Source organism: Myxine glutinosa, chromosome 8 (assembly GCF_964187855.1).
Source record: "Myxine glutinosa chromosome 8, kmMyxGlut1.1, whole genome shotgun sequence".
NCBI lineage: Eukaryota > Metazoa > Chordata > Myxini > Myxiniformes > Myxinidae > Myxine > Myxine glutinosa.
In genome coordinates this window covers 86,144,234-86,161,723 of record NC_136268.1, presented here as the reverse complement: position 1 = coordinate 86,161,723, position 17,490 = coordinate 86,144,234, and the positions used below count along the sequence as shown (strand labels likewise).

Sequence of the window (17,490 nt, the reverse complement as noted above, 5' to 3'; positions counted from 1 at the left end):
TGTAATATACGTGATATCACATTTTATAAACAATTGAAGTTGAAAACTTAAGTTGGAAATTAAATTTTTTTCCCGAAAAAATTCCCAAAAAAAATAAAAAATAAAAAATTGGATACAAAAAAAACAACCCTTAGGACATACCGACAGGAGAGATATGTGCACACCAGAAGTTTGGTACGATTTCACAAAAGTTTGAGAAAGTAGTTCAGTGACAACACAAGACATGACAACACAACACAGGACAGGACAGACACTGCACAGATAACACCGTATATATATAGTCACGTGAAAAAGTAAGTATACCCCATGTCACATTTGGACTTTTTCAACATATTTCAACATACAGCTATTTGATCTTCATTTCAACAATATTGATAGATAAAGGTGATATAATATAACAAACTAGCAGAAGTACCCGGCATTGCCGAGCAGGGGAGGGGAGGGAAGGGGGAAGGGGAGGGGAAACGGGGGGGAGGGGAGGAGAGGGGAGGGGGAGGGGAGAAGAGGGGGGGAGGGGAGAAGAGGGGGGAGGGGGAGGAGGGGATGGGAGGAGAGGGGGGAGGGGAGGAGAGGGGGGGAGGGGGAGGGATGGGAGGGGGAGAGGGGTGGGAGGGATGGGAGGGGGAGAGGGGTGGGAGGGATGGGAGGGGGAGATGGGTGGGAGGGGGGAGGGGGGGAGGGGTGGGAGGGGGGAGGGGGAGTGTGGGTGGGGAGGGGGAGTGTGGGTGGGGAGGGGGAGGGGGGGGAGGGGGAAGGGGAGGGAAAGGGGGAGGGGGAGGGAAAGGGGGAGGGGGAGGGTGGAGGGGGAGGGAAGGGGAGGGCCAGTCAACAATGACGTTGCAGTTCTCATGGACGGAGAGCAGCACAACAATCGCGACATCGTCCTGCATCTTCGCAATAGCACGAAGCGGATTTTGGAGACTCACCGATCCTGTGACGCCCTCCAGTACCGGCGTTGCCGGGCGGGGGAAGGGAGACCCGTACATTCCCAACCCGTACATTCCCAACCCAACCCGTACAACCCCTCTCGACTCAAGCTCACTCGGACAAAAGCCACGCACAAATTACACCGTGAAGGCCCAATGGCCATGTCTATGCCACAAATCAAGTACGTGAGCGAGTCGGGCACAATGAATTGAAAATATATAGAACGCTCATACTCCGTGAAAAGTGAAGCCGCTGTGTCGCCATCTTGGTTAGCACGACTCGACGAACTCGCTTCGCGGATCTCGTTTGTTTTGAACATGTGAATTACGTGCGAACGCGTAACTGTGAGTTTCTGGCGGCAAGGAACATCACGTGATCGCTCTGAGCGAATCAGCGCGCTGCTCTGCCACCTGCTCAGATTCCGTGTATAATATTCCTCACTGAAATGCGCTGAGGTAAATATGAATAAAAAATATGGATCTCGTAAAGATGAAAGAAAGAAAAACCTATGTGGTGTGAATGGCAATGTTCCTCGCTGAAATGTGAAAAAATGCAATCGCTTTTCGCTCTGAAATACGTGCGAACGCGTAACTGAGTTTATGGCGGCAAGGAACATCACGTGATCGCTCTGAGCGAATCAGCACGCTGCTCTGCCACCGCCTCAGATTCCGTGCATAATATTCCTCGCTGAAATGCGCTGAGGTAAAAATATGGTAAAAAAATATTATGAATTTTTTTTTTTTAGGTCGGCCATGTTCTTCCCAGGCTCAATGGCCATGTCTGTGCCAAATATCAAGCACGTGAGCCTCTCCGTTTAGGAGTCTATCGGTAACATTACACACACACACACACACACACACACACACACACACACACACACACACACACACACACACACACACACACACACACACACACACACACAAACTGTGTTTTATATATATATAGATATCATGAAACATTTACATTTTGTCGACCATTGTATAATTTAAATAAACATAAATGCAAATTTCACATGTGGAAAAAGTCAGTACTCCCCTACATTTATCACTACTTCAAATACAGAAAATTAGAATCAGGTGCACCAGCTCAGGTGCAAATGATTAGAACATCATTAGAGAGGATCTTGGAGGAACCTGTCTTATTTAAACCTCAGACATTTAGTTTGGTTTGCTCTTTGATGTTGAAGTGTGCGGTATCACCATGCCTTGTTCAAAAGAGCTCTCTGAGGCCTTCAGAAAGAAGGTTATAGATGCCTGAGTCTGGGAAGGGATTTAAAAAGATCTCCAATCAATTTGAAATCAATCATTCGACTGTCCGGAAGATCATCTACAAGTGGAGAAGATTCCAAACAACTGCCAACTTGTTCAGGCCAGGCCGCCCCAGCAAGTTCAGCCCGAGAGCAGACCGCAAGATGCTGAAAGAAGTCTCGAAGAACCCCAGAATGTCATCACGGGACCTACAGGTAGCTCTTCCCACTGTTGATGTCAAAGTGCACGAGTCTACCATTAGAAAGAGGCTGCACAAATTTGATCTACATGGGAGGTGTGCCAGGAGGAAACCTTTGCTGTCCAGAAAGAGCATCAGGGCAAGACTAAAGTTTGCCAATGATCACCTCGGCAAAGACCAGCACTTCTGGAACAATGTGCTCTGGACAGATGAGTCAAAGGTAGAGCTATTTGGCCACAGTACCAGAAGACATGTTTGGCAAAAACCAAAGACAGCATTTGACCACAAGAAGCTGATACCAACTGTAAAGCATGGTGGTGGAAATATTAAAGTTTGGGGCAGCTTTGCTGAATCAGGGCCTGGGCAGCTCACCATCATATAATCCACTATGAATTCTTCATTGTACCAGAGGGTGCTTGAGGATAATGTGAGGCCATCTGTCGGAAAGTTGAAGCTCAACCGAAGGTGGACCTTGCAACATGACAATGACCCTAAACATACCAGAAAATCCACCAAGGAATGGCTGAAAAGAAAGAAATGGAGGGTTCTGGAATGGCCAAGTCAAAGCCGAGATCTAAATCCCATCGAGATGTTGTGGGGGGATTTGAAACGAGCTGTGCATGCAAGAAACCCCTCAAACATCGCACAGCTGAAAGAATTCTGCATGGAGGAGTGGGCAAAAATTTCTCCCAGTCGATGTCAGACTGGTAGACAGTTATAAGAAACGCCTACTTGAGGTTGTTTCTGCCAAAGGGGGCAATACCACCGATTAGAGCCAAGGGTTTACTTACTTTTACGACATGTGAAATTTGCATTTATGTTTATTTAAATTATACAATGGACGACAATATGTAAATGTTTCATGATATTTGTTATATTATATCACCTTTATCTATCAATATTGTTGAAATGAAGATCAAATAGCTGTATGTTGAAATATGTTGAAAAAGTCCAAACTTTACATGGGGTGTACTTACTTTTTCACGTGACTGTATGTATATATATATATATATATATATACCCCGTTTTACGCCATTTCGACCTACGTCAAATCCGACTTTACGCCACTCTTCTAGAGTAAATTTCAGTTCAGCGAACGTCATTATGTGCGACTTTACATCACTCCTACAGACATGGAAAAAAAAATTTCCTTAAAAATACATTTAAAATAAATAAAATAGTACATAAATTAACAATAAAAGAAGCTAAAAAACAATTTAAAATACAATAAAAAGCACATTTAAAAAATATAAAAATGTACGTACAGTATACTGTACGTACGCGCAGCTGCTGGTTCTCATTCAAAACAGAGGCGACGTACAGTATTCCTTTACTGTGTCTGTGTTAGCCCTGGGTCCTAAGAAGGATAATGCTAGTGTTTCCACGCGTAATGTGGTTACGATGGAAGAGAAGTTAAATCTGTTTAAAAGGTATGAAAAAGGTGAAAAAGTATCGGTGATAGCGCATAGACCTTATCGCGAATCGGAACCGCAATGCGTCATGGGATCGGAAAGGGGCAATAGCGCCGCTGGCGGTCGCTGTCACTTTGACAGACTGCTTGTTTACATTGACACACTACGTGATCCTTACCACTTTAAACTACTTTTAGGACTTTTTTACTGTGACAAATTAACTGTGAACTGTGATCAGCTCATGAGCCAGTATTTGCAAGCCAAGGACACCGTCGCAAAACTGAAAGCCACCATTGCAGTATGTAACAAGAAGCTTACTGTTTCGGACATAGCAAACTGTGATGAACTTGTGAAACTTTATACAGGTTTACCTAGTTATGACCTGTTTAAGTGGTTATTAGCAGAAGTATCCCCTCATGCACAGAACCTTCATTATTATAAGGGGAAATTATCAATGGAAGACAAGACCTGGCAAATAAACAATACTACAAAACTCGGAGTTAAGCGATCTCAATCTTTAGAGGATCAACTACTCATGACACTTATTAAGCTTCGGCTTAATCTTCGCGACGAGGACCTCGCATTTCGCTTTGGATTAGGACAAAGCACCGTCTCCCAAGTTTTGTTCGCAAGTGAACAGCCAATATAAGTCAAGACCTACTCTCAAGTGCCTTGTTGCTATTACACCTAGCGGAACAATTTCATACATTTCCAAACCTACAGGAGGAAACACGTCGGACAAAAAAATTGTAAAGATGACGAACATTGTAGACAAGTTCCAGCCCGGCGATATTTGTATGGCCGATCGAGGTTTCAACATTCAGGAACTGTTCTTGCATAAGCAGGTTGTTTCTCTTCTCCAATGGGAACCCCCCTTTCCCTCAAATATTTCTTTAAATCGCTGGATTTTAATGCCAAAAAAAGCTGAATTTGTTTCACATTAGCCATCTTCCTTTCCGTAAACACAGCGTCGATCGTAGACAGACGCTTCCTCTTCTGGTTTCGTGTTTACCTTTGCCCCCTTTTCGATCCCATCATACTTTGCGGTGAAGCACCCTCTGTTGATATTTACCGATTCGCGATAAGGTCTATGCCTTAGGGCTGCCACGGTCGACGGTATCGACCATCATTCATGATAGGGAACGTATTCTCGCATACGTCACTGAAAAAGCGCCGCCGGATAAGACTGCTAAAATGTGTGTTTGTGTTCAGAAGAGACGCCATGTTTAAGGTGAATAACATAATCTTATTAATTTTATTTATTATTCTTTACAAATTCATTTATTAATTGTGTTCATTACTCATTAAAAAATATGACTAAAATGTGTTTTTAATGTTCTTTAAGGCTTAGCGATAGTTATATACTTTCGCGAGTTATTTACTCTAGTTTTACGGTGTTTGTCTTCATTTTAAGGCTTTTTTTTTTTTTTTTTTGTATACAAGGGTCTAGGCTCGTGAAAGAGCTAAAAGGCATTACGCCCGGTTTACGTCAAAAACCGAGTTACGTCACGGCTTATGGAACCAATTAATGACGTAGGCCGGGGTATTACTGTATATGTATATATATATATATATATATGTATACATATACATATACATACACATATGTATACATATACATACACACACACTTGCCGTTTCGAGTTGTTGTTTCCCTCTATTTTTAATATTCTCTCCCCCTTCCCTACCCCCCTCCCCTCCCTCTCCACAATCGACTTTACCCCCATTAGCTGTACATGTAGTTTACATAACCCTCTTAACTTGCAGTTTACTGTGTTTCCGCTCCTCCTCTCTCTCTCTCTCCTCTTTTCCTCTTCATTCAATCCCTTGCCTATTGTGTCCAATTTGACCCACCTGCCCCATTGTTAGTCCATTACCTTTTTACCCTCCATCACCCTGCTCTTCCATGAACCTCAATCTTGTATATTAAAAAAAAAATCCATTTCCTCTTGCAAGATGAGTTTGTGCACAAGAAATTTCTCAATTCCTGAAAAATATAGTCGTCTACAATGTTAGTGTATAATATTGAAAGGCCAAAAGATCCCTCAAAGATGAACTTGTGGTTACATTAGCATCATAATCAGGTGGTTTTGATAACACAATTGTTCCATCTACCTGTGACTGCAACAGTCTGTTCTCATACTGCAGGTGCTGAACAGAGGTCCGGACACTATTTTGATACACATTAATGAGCCCCAATGTGCTCTGCTCTCCAAGTCAGGGCCGGGTTTACAATGATGCCAGGCCCACTATCAGAAGAGGTCTATGGTGACCAACATAGCTAAATATATGTAAAGTGTACACATCACGATGTTTCAAAGAACATGTATAGAATTTAATGCTACTTAAAAAAAAAACATACCATTAAAATTGGAAGAAAAAAAAACATACCATTAAAAAAAACAAAAAAAAACAAAAAAAACATACCATTAAAAAAAAAACACCATTAAAATTGAAAAAAAAAAACATACCATTAAAATTTTTAAAAAAACACCATTAAAATTGAAAAAAAAACATACCATTAAAATTTAAAAAAAAGAAAACATACCATTAAAAAAAAAAAAAAAAACATTACCTGGCATATTACGTCACCACACTGTTAATGGCTTACCTCCCAGTATGTACCACACATGCAGTTTTTATATTTTTTGCAATGGTTCTTATATTTTTGAAAATGGTTTTTACAAATGGTTACAAATGGATTTCATATTTTTGCACATGGGGGCCCACAAATTTGTTTGGTGCCAGGCCCACCAAAGATTCATCCAGCCATGCTCCAAATACAAACCAAATTTTATGAATGATAAACTCACCAGACGTGGTCGAGAAGAAAATTGGGTTCCAAGTAGTGCTAATGTGTGCAGAAAGTGGTATCTGTTCGCAGTCTCAAACACCTGCACAGTGTGGATGAGATGAGTATCACGTGATTAAGTCACATTGGCAGTAAAAATTTTCCCTGTCTTTATTCAACAATTCCAATATCTTATACATTGTTCTTGCTTTTAAACAAGTTTTCACCAATCTTAATAAAGAGAGACAGACTCGTAAAATGTCAGCCTTTCTGAGACAAAGCCATTCAACTTTAAGTTTCACATTTGCATATTTCACAATTCTCTTCTCAACCACTTTATCTTAACTCAACAATGAACTTCTTTCATCAATTATATTCATTAGAACTTTCATATGTTAACTTTACTTTCATAAAGTGCAAAACTAGAAAGAAATTCACTCACTTGTTTCAAATACTCATCCACTTCCTTATTTCGCAAGCCTGTAAAAGCAGCAAACATCCTCATAATTATTGTTACAGTCATGGGTTTCGGGTCTACTATGAGGGGGATTTTGGTTCTCCTCAGACTTACTGGGCCTGAGGCCACCGATTATAAATAACTTTGTGTCACGGCAGGTTGCTAGGCAACCGCGGACACCAATTAGTCAACCACATGTTCCAATGTCCTCCATATAATTTCCGTTCAACTGCAGGTCATGTGGTCTCCCGACCGGGGGACGCGCCCTCGGTTCTGCACTAAATTTATCTTGATGAGATCTTAATTGGGGCAGCTGAGCAACCCCCAGTGCATACCTGACCAGGATGGGAGCCAATTATTTGGGAAATTCTAAACTCCTAGACTAACTTGCGTGCAAACAGCGCTGGACCAATGAGGGAAAAGACGAATACAGACAGGTCAGAAAATGAGTTCAACAAGAAGAGCATTTATTATTTACAAACCAAAAGTGTAATGTGAAATGCGGGGTCATGTGGGGGGAGGGGTGGGACTCCAGGACTTTAATGTACAAAAAGGGAAATCAAAGTGAATCAAAACGGGGGTGATACAAGGATAATGCACAAAAGAATGACAGTCACAAGCGATTGAGTGCAGCAATTTATAGTAAAGCAAAACGGACGAGGTGCAGAACTTATCCCTATGCCTTACCTACCGGCTAAATACAATACATGGGTACCTGATCAGACATCCACGCCACGGAAGGGAGATAAGAACAGAAAGATAGCGAAAAGATGGGGGATATCAGCTTCTTGGCTCAGCGGGTGAGGCCGTCATGCCTCCGCATCCGACACGTTAAGGGCGGGGGTTAAAAGGAGGAATACTGAGGGGATCTAAGACGTGTAATTGTCAAGGTGTTGTGGGGACTGTGGTGCGAGAGGAACCTGTGAAGAGGAGGTATGGCCATGGCAAAGCCACTCTCCACTCTGGAGGAGTATGGCCATGGCAAAGCCGCTATTTGTTGATACTCTTTATAATCATTGTTACTCCAGAGTTCAAGTAGAATGATTCAGAGAAAGGAAAGAAAAAGAACGTATGAGACACCTTAATGTGGAAAGTTCTAAGAGAGTGCATGCATGGGCTTGGCTCAGCCCTAACGTGCACTCCACATGGCGTCTGTTCCATCTGCCCAATGCTCCGGCTCCCAGGTCCAACCCACCAAACAAGAGCATCACCTCTCGGGCCCCGTTCGTTCACCCTTGAAGCAACTCAAACTGAGCAAAGGACTAGACGAGCACCGAAGCCAAAATCACAGCAGCCGCAAGACGCGCTCGCAGCTATTTTATGATCGCCTAGCAAGGGCGGGGACTAAAAGCGGACCAAAAATGACCCTCGCTATGAATATGATGCCGATTGGTGCATCCTCGCTCTCCCGGGAGTTAGCTCCACCTATGCGAGGTATCTCTCACGACTTGGGCTCACTCCGCCTTCCAACTGTGCCACACGACGGTTCTCCTCGATTAACATGGGCTCATTCTTTGAACATGTTACAGGTGCAGGGGTGAATGCCACGACCTCCAATTGTTTGTATGAGTGAACAGAGCAGATTAGGTGTAAACCAGAAGCCAATAGCCAATTATCACGTCATTGTTCGGGTGTTTCAACAAGGTTTGAAAAGTGAGAGTTTGTCCATTACCGTCGCCATTCCTTGCGCCTTTCCTCTCACGCTCCCAAGCCAGTGGCGCATGGCAGTGATGTGGTTAGATGAATGCAGGTAAGCTGGGTGGTTGAGGTGAAGTCAGGGGTTATTCCATTGTGATGTTGTTGGGTTTTGGAGCAACGCCACAGCGTGTATAATGTCTTAATTAATGCAATGTAAACTACAGTGCAAATAAAAGCAAGTGTAAATGAAAATGTTTGCTGTACTGACAAATTATAAAAGTTATGTGGTGGTTGTGGCATCTAAAGGAAGGTTGTGGTATGGTTAAAAAGGTGATAGTTTATTCTTGGCGTGCGATTCAAACTAGCTTTTGGTGCGATATGCTAATGAGCTAGCGCCTGCATTGCACAGCGCACACCACGAAGTCCGAGTTCACAATTACCACGAGGAAATCCTCTCTAACCCTCACCAGCAACAACAAAAAAAATACATTGAAGGGGGGGGGGGGGGGGGGGGAGGTGGGACCTCTCGAACCCTCACATTCTATCAACAAACCTCAACACATTCTATCACGATCAACCCAATGAACAAAGGGAAGGGGATACTCTAGCCTTATACTATTGAGATAACTAACGAAGGGACCTTTATGTTGGGTGCAATTGCCCACCTTCATAGCCAGTTCCCAGAATCGCAACATTATTTTCCAAGATCATGTTCAAGTTGGAATATAGTTAGGAGGCAGGGATCTGAATAAATCAATGAAACACTAACACACTAACACACACACACACACACACACACACACACACACACACACACACACACACACACACACACACACACACACACACACACACACACACACACACACACACACACACACACACACACACACACACACCCACACACACACACACACACACACACACACACACACACACACACGACATAACCAAAAGTATATGGACACCCGTATGTGCTCATCAAACATCTCATTCCAAAATCATGGGAATTAATATGGAGTTGGTCCACCCTTTGCTGCGAGAACAGCCTCCACTCTTCTGGGAAGGCTTTCCACTAGATGTTGGAACATTGTTGTGGGGATTTGCTTCCGTTCAGCCACAGGAGCATTAGTCGGTAAGGCACTGATGTTGGGCGATTAGGCTTGGCTCGCAGTCGGCATTCCAATGCATCCCAAAGGTGTTCGATGGGGTTGAGGTCTGGGCTCTGTTCAGGCCAGTCAAGTTTTTCCACACTGATCTCAACAAACCATTTCTGGATGGACCTCGCTTTGTGCACGGGGGCATTGCCATGCTGAAACAGGAAAGGGCCTTCCCCAAACTGTTGCCACAAAGTTGGAAGCACACAATCATCTAGAATGTCACTGTATGATGTAGCGTTACGATTTCCCTTCACTGGAACTAAGGGGCTTAGCCCAACTGATGAAAAACAGCCCCAGACTATTATTCCTCCTACACCACACTTTACAGTTGGCACTATGCATTTGGGCAAGGAGCAATCTCCTGGCATCCACCAAACCCAGATTCGTCCGTCGGATTGCGAGATGGTGAAGCGTGATTAATCACTCCAGACAACGTGTTTCCACTGCACCAGAGTCCAATGGCGGCAAGCTTTACACCATTCCAGGCGACGCTTGGCATTGCGCATGGTGATCTTAGGCTTGTGTGCGGCTGCTCAGCCATGGAAACCCATTTCATGAAGCTCCCAACGAACAGTTGTTGTGCTGACGTTGCTTCCAGAGGCAGTTTGGAACTCGGCAGTGAGTGTTGTAACTGAGGACAGACTACTTTTATGCACTACGTGCTTCAGCACTCGGCGGTCCCGTTCTGTGAGCTTGAGTGGCCTACCACTTCACGTCTGAGCTGTTGTTGCTCCGAGACATTACCACTTCACCATAACAGCACTTACAGTTGACCAGGGGAAGCTCTAGCAGGGCAGAAATTTGACGAACTGACTTGTTGGTAAGGTGGCATCCTATGCCAACAACGTGTCACTTTGAAAGTCACCGAGCTCTTCAGTACTGCCCATTCTACTGCCAATGTTTGTCTATTATATGGAGATTGCATGGATGTGTGCTTGATTATATATACCTGTCAGCAATGGGAGTGGCTGAAACAGCCAAACCCACAAATAAGAAGGGGTGCCCACATACTTTTGGCCATGTAGTGTACCTCTGCCAGGCTGAACAGTTTATGTTTTAATCCCATTGATAGGCCAGATCCTGATTCGGACCTGAACTAAAATATAATCAGCTTGTTCTTGTCACACACCCAACTCACCCACCAAGTTTTGTCATAACTCATCGACAACTTTTAGAAATATCGTACTATATATCATTTTTGGCCCCATCACTCAATGGTGAAGAATCACTTAAAAATTCTTAGATCTTCAACAAAATCTAATCATTTTGTCCTTGTCCAACACTCCACCAAATTTCATCCGAATCCATCCACAACTTTTTGAGATATCCTGTTCACAGACAGACAGACGGACAAACAGATAGGGGTGAAAACATATCCTCCGCCCATCTTCGGTGGTGGAGGTAATAATTGCTTTCCAAGAAGTTATCTTGTTGTAATAAGGTTGGTACTCAAGTTTTGGCAATTTAGAAAACTTTGCAAAAGATACGTTTCTTTAATGATAGTTATTTCATTTAATCAGGCAAAGAGCTTCCTTTTGCCAGTTATAAAGTAAATAATGTAATGCAGTCTGCAGTCAGGGTTCATTGATTCTTTACAAATATCTTTGCAATGAAAAGCATTTGTAATATGCAAAGCATCGAATAGATTTTACATAATGTATTGAGAAGTCGTGCAGTTTGCACAAAAGTAAAAAAACATCACGTTTGAAAATTATATCTTCCAAATAATAAACATTCACAACAATCCAAACAGAATACAGTTCAGAAGCTAAAAAAAGAAAGAAAGAAAAAAGAAGCGCATTTAACAACCAGATTGCGCCATTCCTTTGGAAAAGACAAAATCCCATTTGAATACTAAAAATACTTTTGCTGCAAGAACCTCCTCCACAAATCCTCAAAATCTCTCCCACACTTCACCGCAATTGCAACACATACCCAACCCATCCTTACCACCACCTATCCAATGAACCACTCCAATCCTTACTACAACCTATCCATCCAATCCCATCCTTAACACCACCTTTCCACCCAATCCCACCCTTACCACCACCTATCCACCCAATACCACCCTTAGCATCACCTACCCATCCTAACCACCACCTATCCACCCAATCCCACCCCTACCCCTACCCATCCTAACCACCACCTATCCATCCAATCCCACCCTTAGCACCACCTACCCATCCTAACCACCACCTATCCACCCAATCCCACCCTTACCACCACCTATCCACCCAGTCGCATCCTTACCACCACCTATCCACCCAACCCCACCCTTACTACCACCTAAGCAAGCAATTCCATCATTACCACAACCTACCCACCCCCTCCCATCCTTACACCACCCACCCACCCCTTCCATCCTTACACTACCCACCCACCCCTCCCATCCTTACACTACCCACCCACCCCTCCCATCCTTACACTACCCACCCAGCCCCTCCCATCCTTACACTACCCACCCACCCCTCCCATCCTTACACTACCCACCCACCCCTCCCATCCTTACACTACCCACCCAGCCCCTCCCATCCTTACACTACCCACCCAGCCCCTCCCATCCTTACACTACCCACCCAGCCCCTCCCATCCTTACACTACCCACCCAGCCCCTCCCATCCTTACACTACCCACCTACCTACCTACCCACCCCTCACATCCTTACACCACCTATCCACCCCTCCCATCCTTACACCACCCACCCACCCCCTCCCATCCTTACAGTTACACCACCTACCTACCTACCCTTCGCTATCTATATTCACCATCTATCCATATCTATACCGGTCCTTTCCTAACCCCACCTAACCATCCCTATTCCTTCCAACCCACCCAATCCTTATCTACCTACGGTACCCATCAATCAATCCCTACCTCCACAACAATCCCCATCCTTCTCGCCACGTGCCGATCCCGTTGTTCTCTCACCCCTAATCCCACCCCAAACACACAACACTACAATTTAAACTGACCGTGCGCGCCGTACGCTCCCAGCCCCACAGCCAGCGCCCCGGAGACGCCCGCAACCTGTAAGAACAACTTGGCGTCCTCAGCCATATCTTTCACACACGAGAGGTTGTACAGTAGACCCGAGGAGCGCGTCCAAACTCCAGAAAATCTACCACCGATGTGAAATCAATTGATAACAATCTATTGCAAAAGTATATTGTCGAAACATGTATATACAATTATCAATAGCTTCATGATGGGTTGTTTTTGTTCTAATTCCGTTTATCAGTTTTCCACATTAGGGATTTTAATACCCTTTGCATCCTGTTCACTTTTCGAATGAATTTGAATCGTTTTGAAAAAAAAAACGAAGGGAAAACTTACAAGCCAAGCTAAAACTCTTCATGAATATACTCCTAATTTAGCGTTAGCACAACAGAGGGACTTTTCGATTGCAGTGCATCTTTCAGTTGATTTATTGCTAATTACACATACAGCAAAATATAAGGAAAGTTTAAACAAAAATAACGCTATGGTGTCATTCACCATACAGTGTCCGTACGTAATATGTGAACTATCCATTCCCATCTTATTCGATTGATTTCCTTCCGTGACATTTCTCCTTCTTGTGGGGCAACTTAGCATAACAATTGTGCATTTTGTGAGGAAAGCACCAAATTTGGCACACTAGTAGATTATCATATTATGAAAAGATCTGGATATTGGGCCATCTCAGATTCAGAGATTAGATTTTTGCAAGATTTCGATTCGATTGGGATCGAAGAGAACACCTTCTTCGTCTTCTGTACAGTGAAGTTGCCAGCCCTGAATTATCTGGCTACATCTGGGTGCTTCATTGGGAGTACAACCATGTCCCTCAGGTGAACAGGGACCCACCTGGCATAGTGTGTGTGGTCTAAGGCATGGAACGATGGGACCAGTTCCGTCAGGGCATCGAGGTACATCGTGAATGAAGCCTGCCGCAGAGAACGCACGTAGACCAGTACCAACATCTCTAGTTCCAGCACAGTTGCCCAGTACTGAAAGTGGGGAATGTCTTCTCCTCTCTGGTGACACCAGTCTTCGAACTCAGGCAGGTCTTCTGCATCATCAGCATATGTCATACAGTGGCGTTCATACGCACGGTGTTGCAGGATGTGCAGTGCCCCTGCAGTGATTCGATGAGCTCTTCTTGTGCGGGTGACGTGGGCAGCTCGCAGGAAGGAGTCGGCCGTCCCTGGCGTTGCAATCTCAGCTTGCAAATCTGCAAAATCTGCAAATCTTGCAAAAATCAAATCTCTGAATCTGAGATGGCCCAATATGGGCTGCCGGACTATTCCTGTTGTTCCCTCTACGTGACCTTCTGCACTCTTGCCTCATATTCATCTTTTAATAACAAATCTATAATACCAGTACTGAAGTATATAGCAATAGTCACAAATTTGACTTCACTGTTCCAATACTCATGGAGGATATTGTACAGTATGCGATGTGATATGTGTGATGTGTGATATGAATTGTGATGTGATATATGATATGTGATGTACTTAAAGGTGGGCGCGATTCGGAAAATTTTAAGTCCGCTTACCGCTTATCCGCTTCGATTCGATTTTTTAAAAGCGCTTCGACGTTTTAAAAGCGATTTTTGACGTTTCTAAAGGGAATTTAATGCTTTTTAAGCCTAAATAGCCATTTCTAACTACTACAAAGACAAACAAAGCTTTTAAGATCAAAAATATACATTTTTATTTAAATAAAATTTATTCAAAATTTATTGAAATTAAGTTTTCCACTCGACTCTACTCTACTCTACAGTTAATTTAAATATAATTTTAATATATGCAAGTTACATTGAAGAAAAATCAATTTGCCCGTCCTTTCTTTGACAAGAGAGTCTACTAGTCAACAGACTAGCAGTCTGTTGACTAGTCCTCGTCTTCCTCCTCCACCTCGTGGGCCTTCTTGAGGATTTGGAGGTTGCCCTTCATGAAGACGAGGGCCTCGAAGTTCGGTGCAGCCAGGGCCGACCTCTTAGGCCTGAGGATGTCCGACCCGTAGCTGAACACGCGCTCGACCGAGGCAGAGCTCGGGAGCGGCGTGTTATGCCTGAGAAATAGTTACCCAAGCATCACGAAACTCGAGCGGGAAGAGATTGGGCGAGAGCCGAGTTGTTAGGGTTTCACTTATTATTCACTTAAATAAATATTCACAATTCAAGAGTAACGGCTCAGGCTAACAGCTGATTTGGCGAATCGCGATGCGCTTTAATTTTTCGGTAGTCCGCTTACGCTTATCCGCTTCGGTTTCCGGGGGTTGTTCCGATTCGCTTATCCGCTTCGAAAACGTTAGTCCGCTGCAGCGGATAAGCGGATAAGCGGACTTTCGAAGCGGACCGCCCACCTTTGGCAAGTACTATATGATATGGGATATGATCAGTGATACGATGTGTGATGTGATATGTGATGTGATGTGATATGAATTGCGATGTAATATATGATATGTGATGTACTATATGATATGGGATATGATCAGTGATACGATGTGTGAAGTGATGTGATATGTGATGTGATATGTGATGTGATATGTGATGTGATATGAATTGCGATGTAATATATTGTTACAGACACGACTTTGATGTTAAGGTGGGCCGAGCGGAATGGCCGTCGTGTCCGCACAAATTACCCGATTGTACTCGAACGTTGACGGAGCCGCGCTACGCTGGATCAATAAGGAAAAAGAAGACACACGGCTGGATTATAATGACAGACACCAACGTTTCGATTCTCAATTATATTCGTACGGAAAGGTTAGATTACAGGGGCTAGAGGTATATCACAGGAAGACAGGCACTTAGACACACTCTTATATTAACCCCGGACAGACGACAGGTAAACGGGACAAGGCTGACTCACACGGGGGTTGATGGCAGGAAAGCGGGTATCGATGGCTCAAGGTGCACTCTTGGCTCAAAGCAGGGTACAGTCCGGTCCAAAGATGCGGGGAGGTCACAGCGCTCGGAGGGGACGTTCTTTCTCAGGCGGGTCTTTCTCTCTCAGCGATCGCAGGCAACGTTCTTTCTCAGGCGGGGCGCCTCTGACTCAGCGCGCGCAGGTCCTTCTTTCTCTTCAGCTGGGGGCGCATCTCTTCTTTACGTCCGCTAAGTCGCCACGTATATCCGGCGGGGAGTGACACGCCCTCGGCTCGTTAGCGCCGCCCCAGATGGAATCGGTCCGCCCTTCTGATTGGGTGCGGGGGGTTACCAGGCTCCGCCCTTGAGGAGGAGCTGACAGCCAGCCCCTCCGTGGTAACCCCGTGGAGCGCGTGGTCAATGGCGCTAATCGAGCCGGTGTGAGGACGCATCCTCCCCCGCGCCGCCGCCATCTCCTCTGTTGTTGTTGTAATTGTTGGGGAAGAAGATGGAAGGAGGTATGGGAAAGGTCCTAAACTCACTACTGATGCCATATAATCACATTCTGGTGCAACGAAGAGTCAGAATTAATGGAAACGAGTCCTTAACTGACATAGATTAAGAATAACTAGCAAGATGTCCGAAAGTTGTCTACGTGTGGTGCGGTGGACCTGGGCACGACATTTAATGGGGGAATAAGGGGAAGGTCGGCTCTACTGAGTGTTATTTACATGCAATGGGACTAGGGAATGGGGGATTGGGGAAAGTTGGGGAGTATTGGAGAAATAGGGGAATATTTACAAGCGGATATGGAGGCCAAATTCCATATTCGCAACATTGCACCCTTCTCTACCCTCGGGGCGTCCCGACCCGATAAATTTTTACCTACTTTAGTGTGGCACGCAATGTAGTTCCCTCTACTATTAACTCTACCCTGAGTGCGACAGTTTTACAGATATTCACAAATGAGTAAATATGTCCCCCTGCGACGTTGCACCCTTCTCCTCACAGAAACACACCCACAGGATAACCGAATCCGGAAAGAATCCTCAAACTAAACATACAGCCGGTAGGGAGCATTATTTACACGACTACGCTGCTATTTACACTACGATCCAGGACCTGTTTTTGGAGGAACACATGCAGATGTTATGCATAGAGAGAGCGCGCTTGCCAACATCGATACACCAACCCACGAGTGCTCTGTGGCCGACGGCCTTTAATAACGTGCAGAGCACCCTTCCCGAGCATCAAAAGCACCACCCCACCACCAATCGGTGCAGTCACCATTGTTCATTGGAATAAAAATAAATTCGACAACCCCTAACCCTGCAGGTGTCTCTTGCTCTTCGTGTGGCCTTCAGTGGTGTTAATTAACAGTGGTTCACCTTTATGGCATAGGTGCCACGTTGACCCATAGGTCCATCAACGGGTGGTGCTTGGCCGCAAACGAACTGCGGTCCATTGTGGGTGGCCACAAACATTGCGGTCCATATGGTGTACCGATCCAGGCAGCGAACAGCGAAAGTGCAGGCCCACAACTGCGTAGCCAGCACCTCTCTCTCCTCTCTCTCTACCCCAAAGCCAGATCCTCGGAGGTGGGAGACAAAAGAAGAAACAAGTGAGTAAGGTGGTAAGGGCGCAAAAGTGCACGCAATATAAGGTAATGCACACTGGGGGCACATGGGAACCAGGTGAGACAGGTACGTTCCTATCGTACGCCCCCCCCCCCACCAGGTAACCTACATGGCCCCTCCCTTACCCCTTACTGTATCCACACAACACAACACTACCCATAA

At 44.7% G+C, this 17,490-nt stretch overlaps 1 protein-coding gene and 1 long non-coding RNA gene across 2 annotated transcripts in view; one reads left to right on the top strand and one right to left on the bottom strand.

The window, feature by feature from the left end:
• The window catches only part of LOC137432664 (transmembrane protein 256 homolog), a 33,250-nt gene extending 20,225 nt beyond the window's left edge, over positions 1 to 13,025 (bottom strand). The window contains exons 1-3 of the mRNA XM_078783450.1: positions 12,807 to 13,025; positions 7,022 to 7,059; positions 6,602 to 6,682 (exon numbers count right to left, since the gene is read on the bottom strand). Coding sequence (XP_078639576.1) covers positions 6,602 to 6,682; positions 7,022 to 7,059; positions 12,807 to 12,891 — 204 coding nt within the window. The 5' untranslated portion in view covers positions 12,892 to 13,025. The remainder of the gene's footprint in view (positions 1 to 6,601; positions 6,683 to 7,021; positions 7,060 to 12,806) is intronic.
• LOC137432671 (uncharacterized) overlaps positions 1 to 17,490 on the top strand; it is a 243,816-nt gene that overhangs the window by 185,589 nt on the left and 40,737 nt on the right. The window lies entirely within an intron of this gene.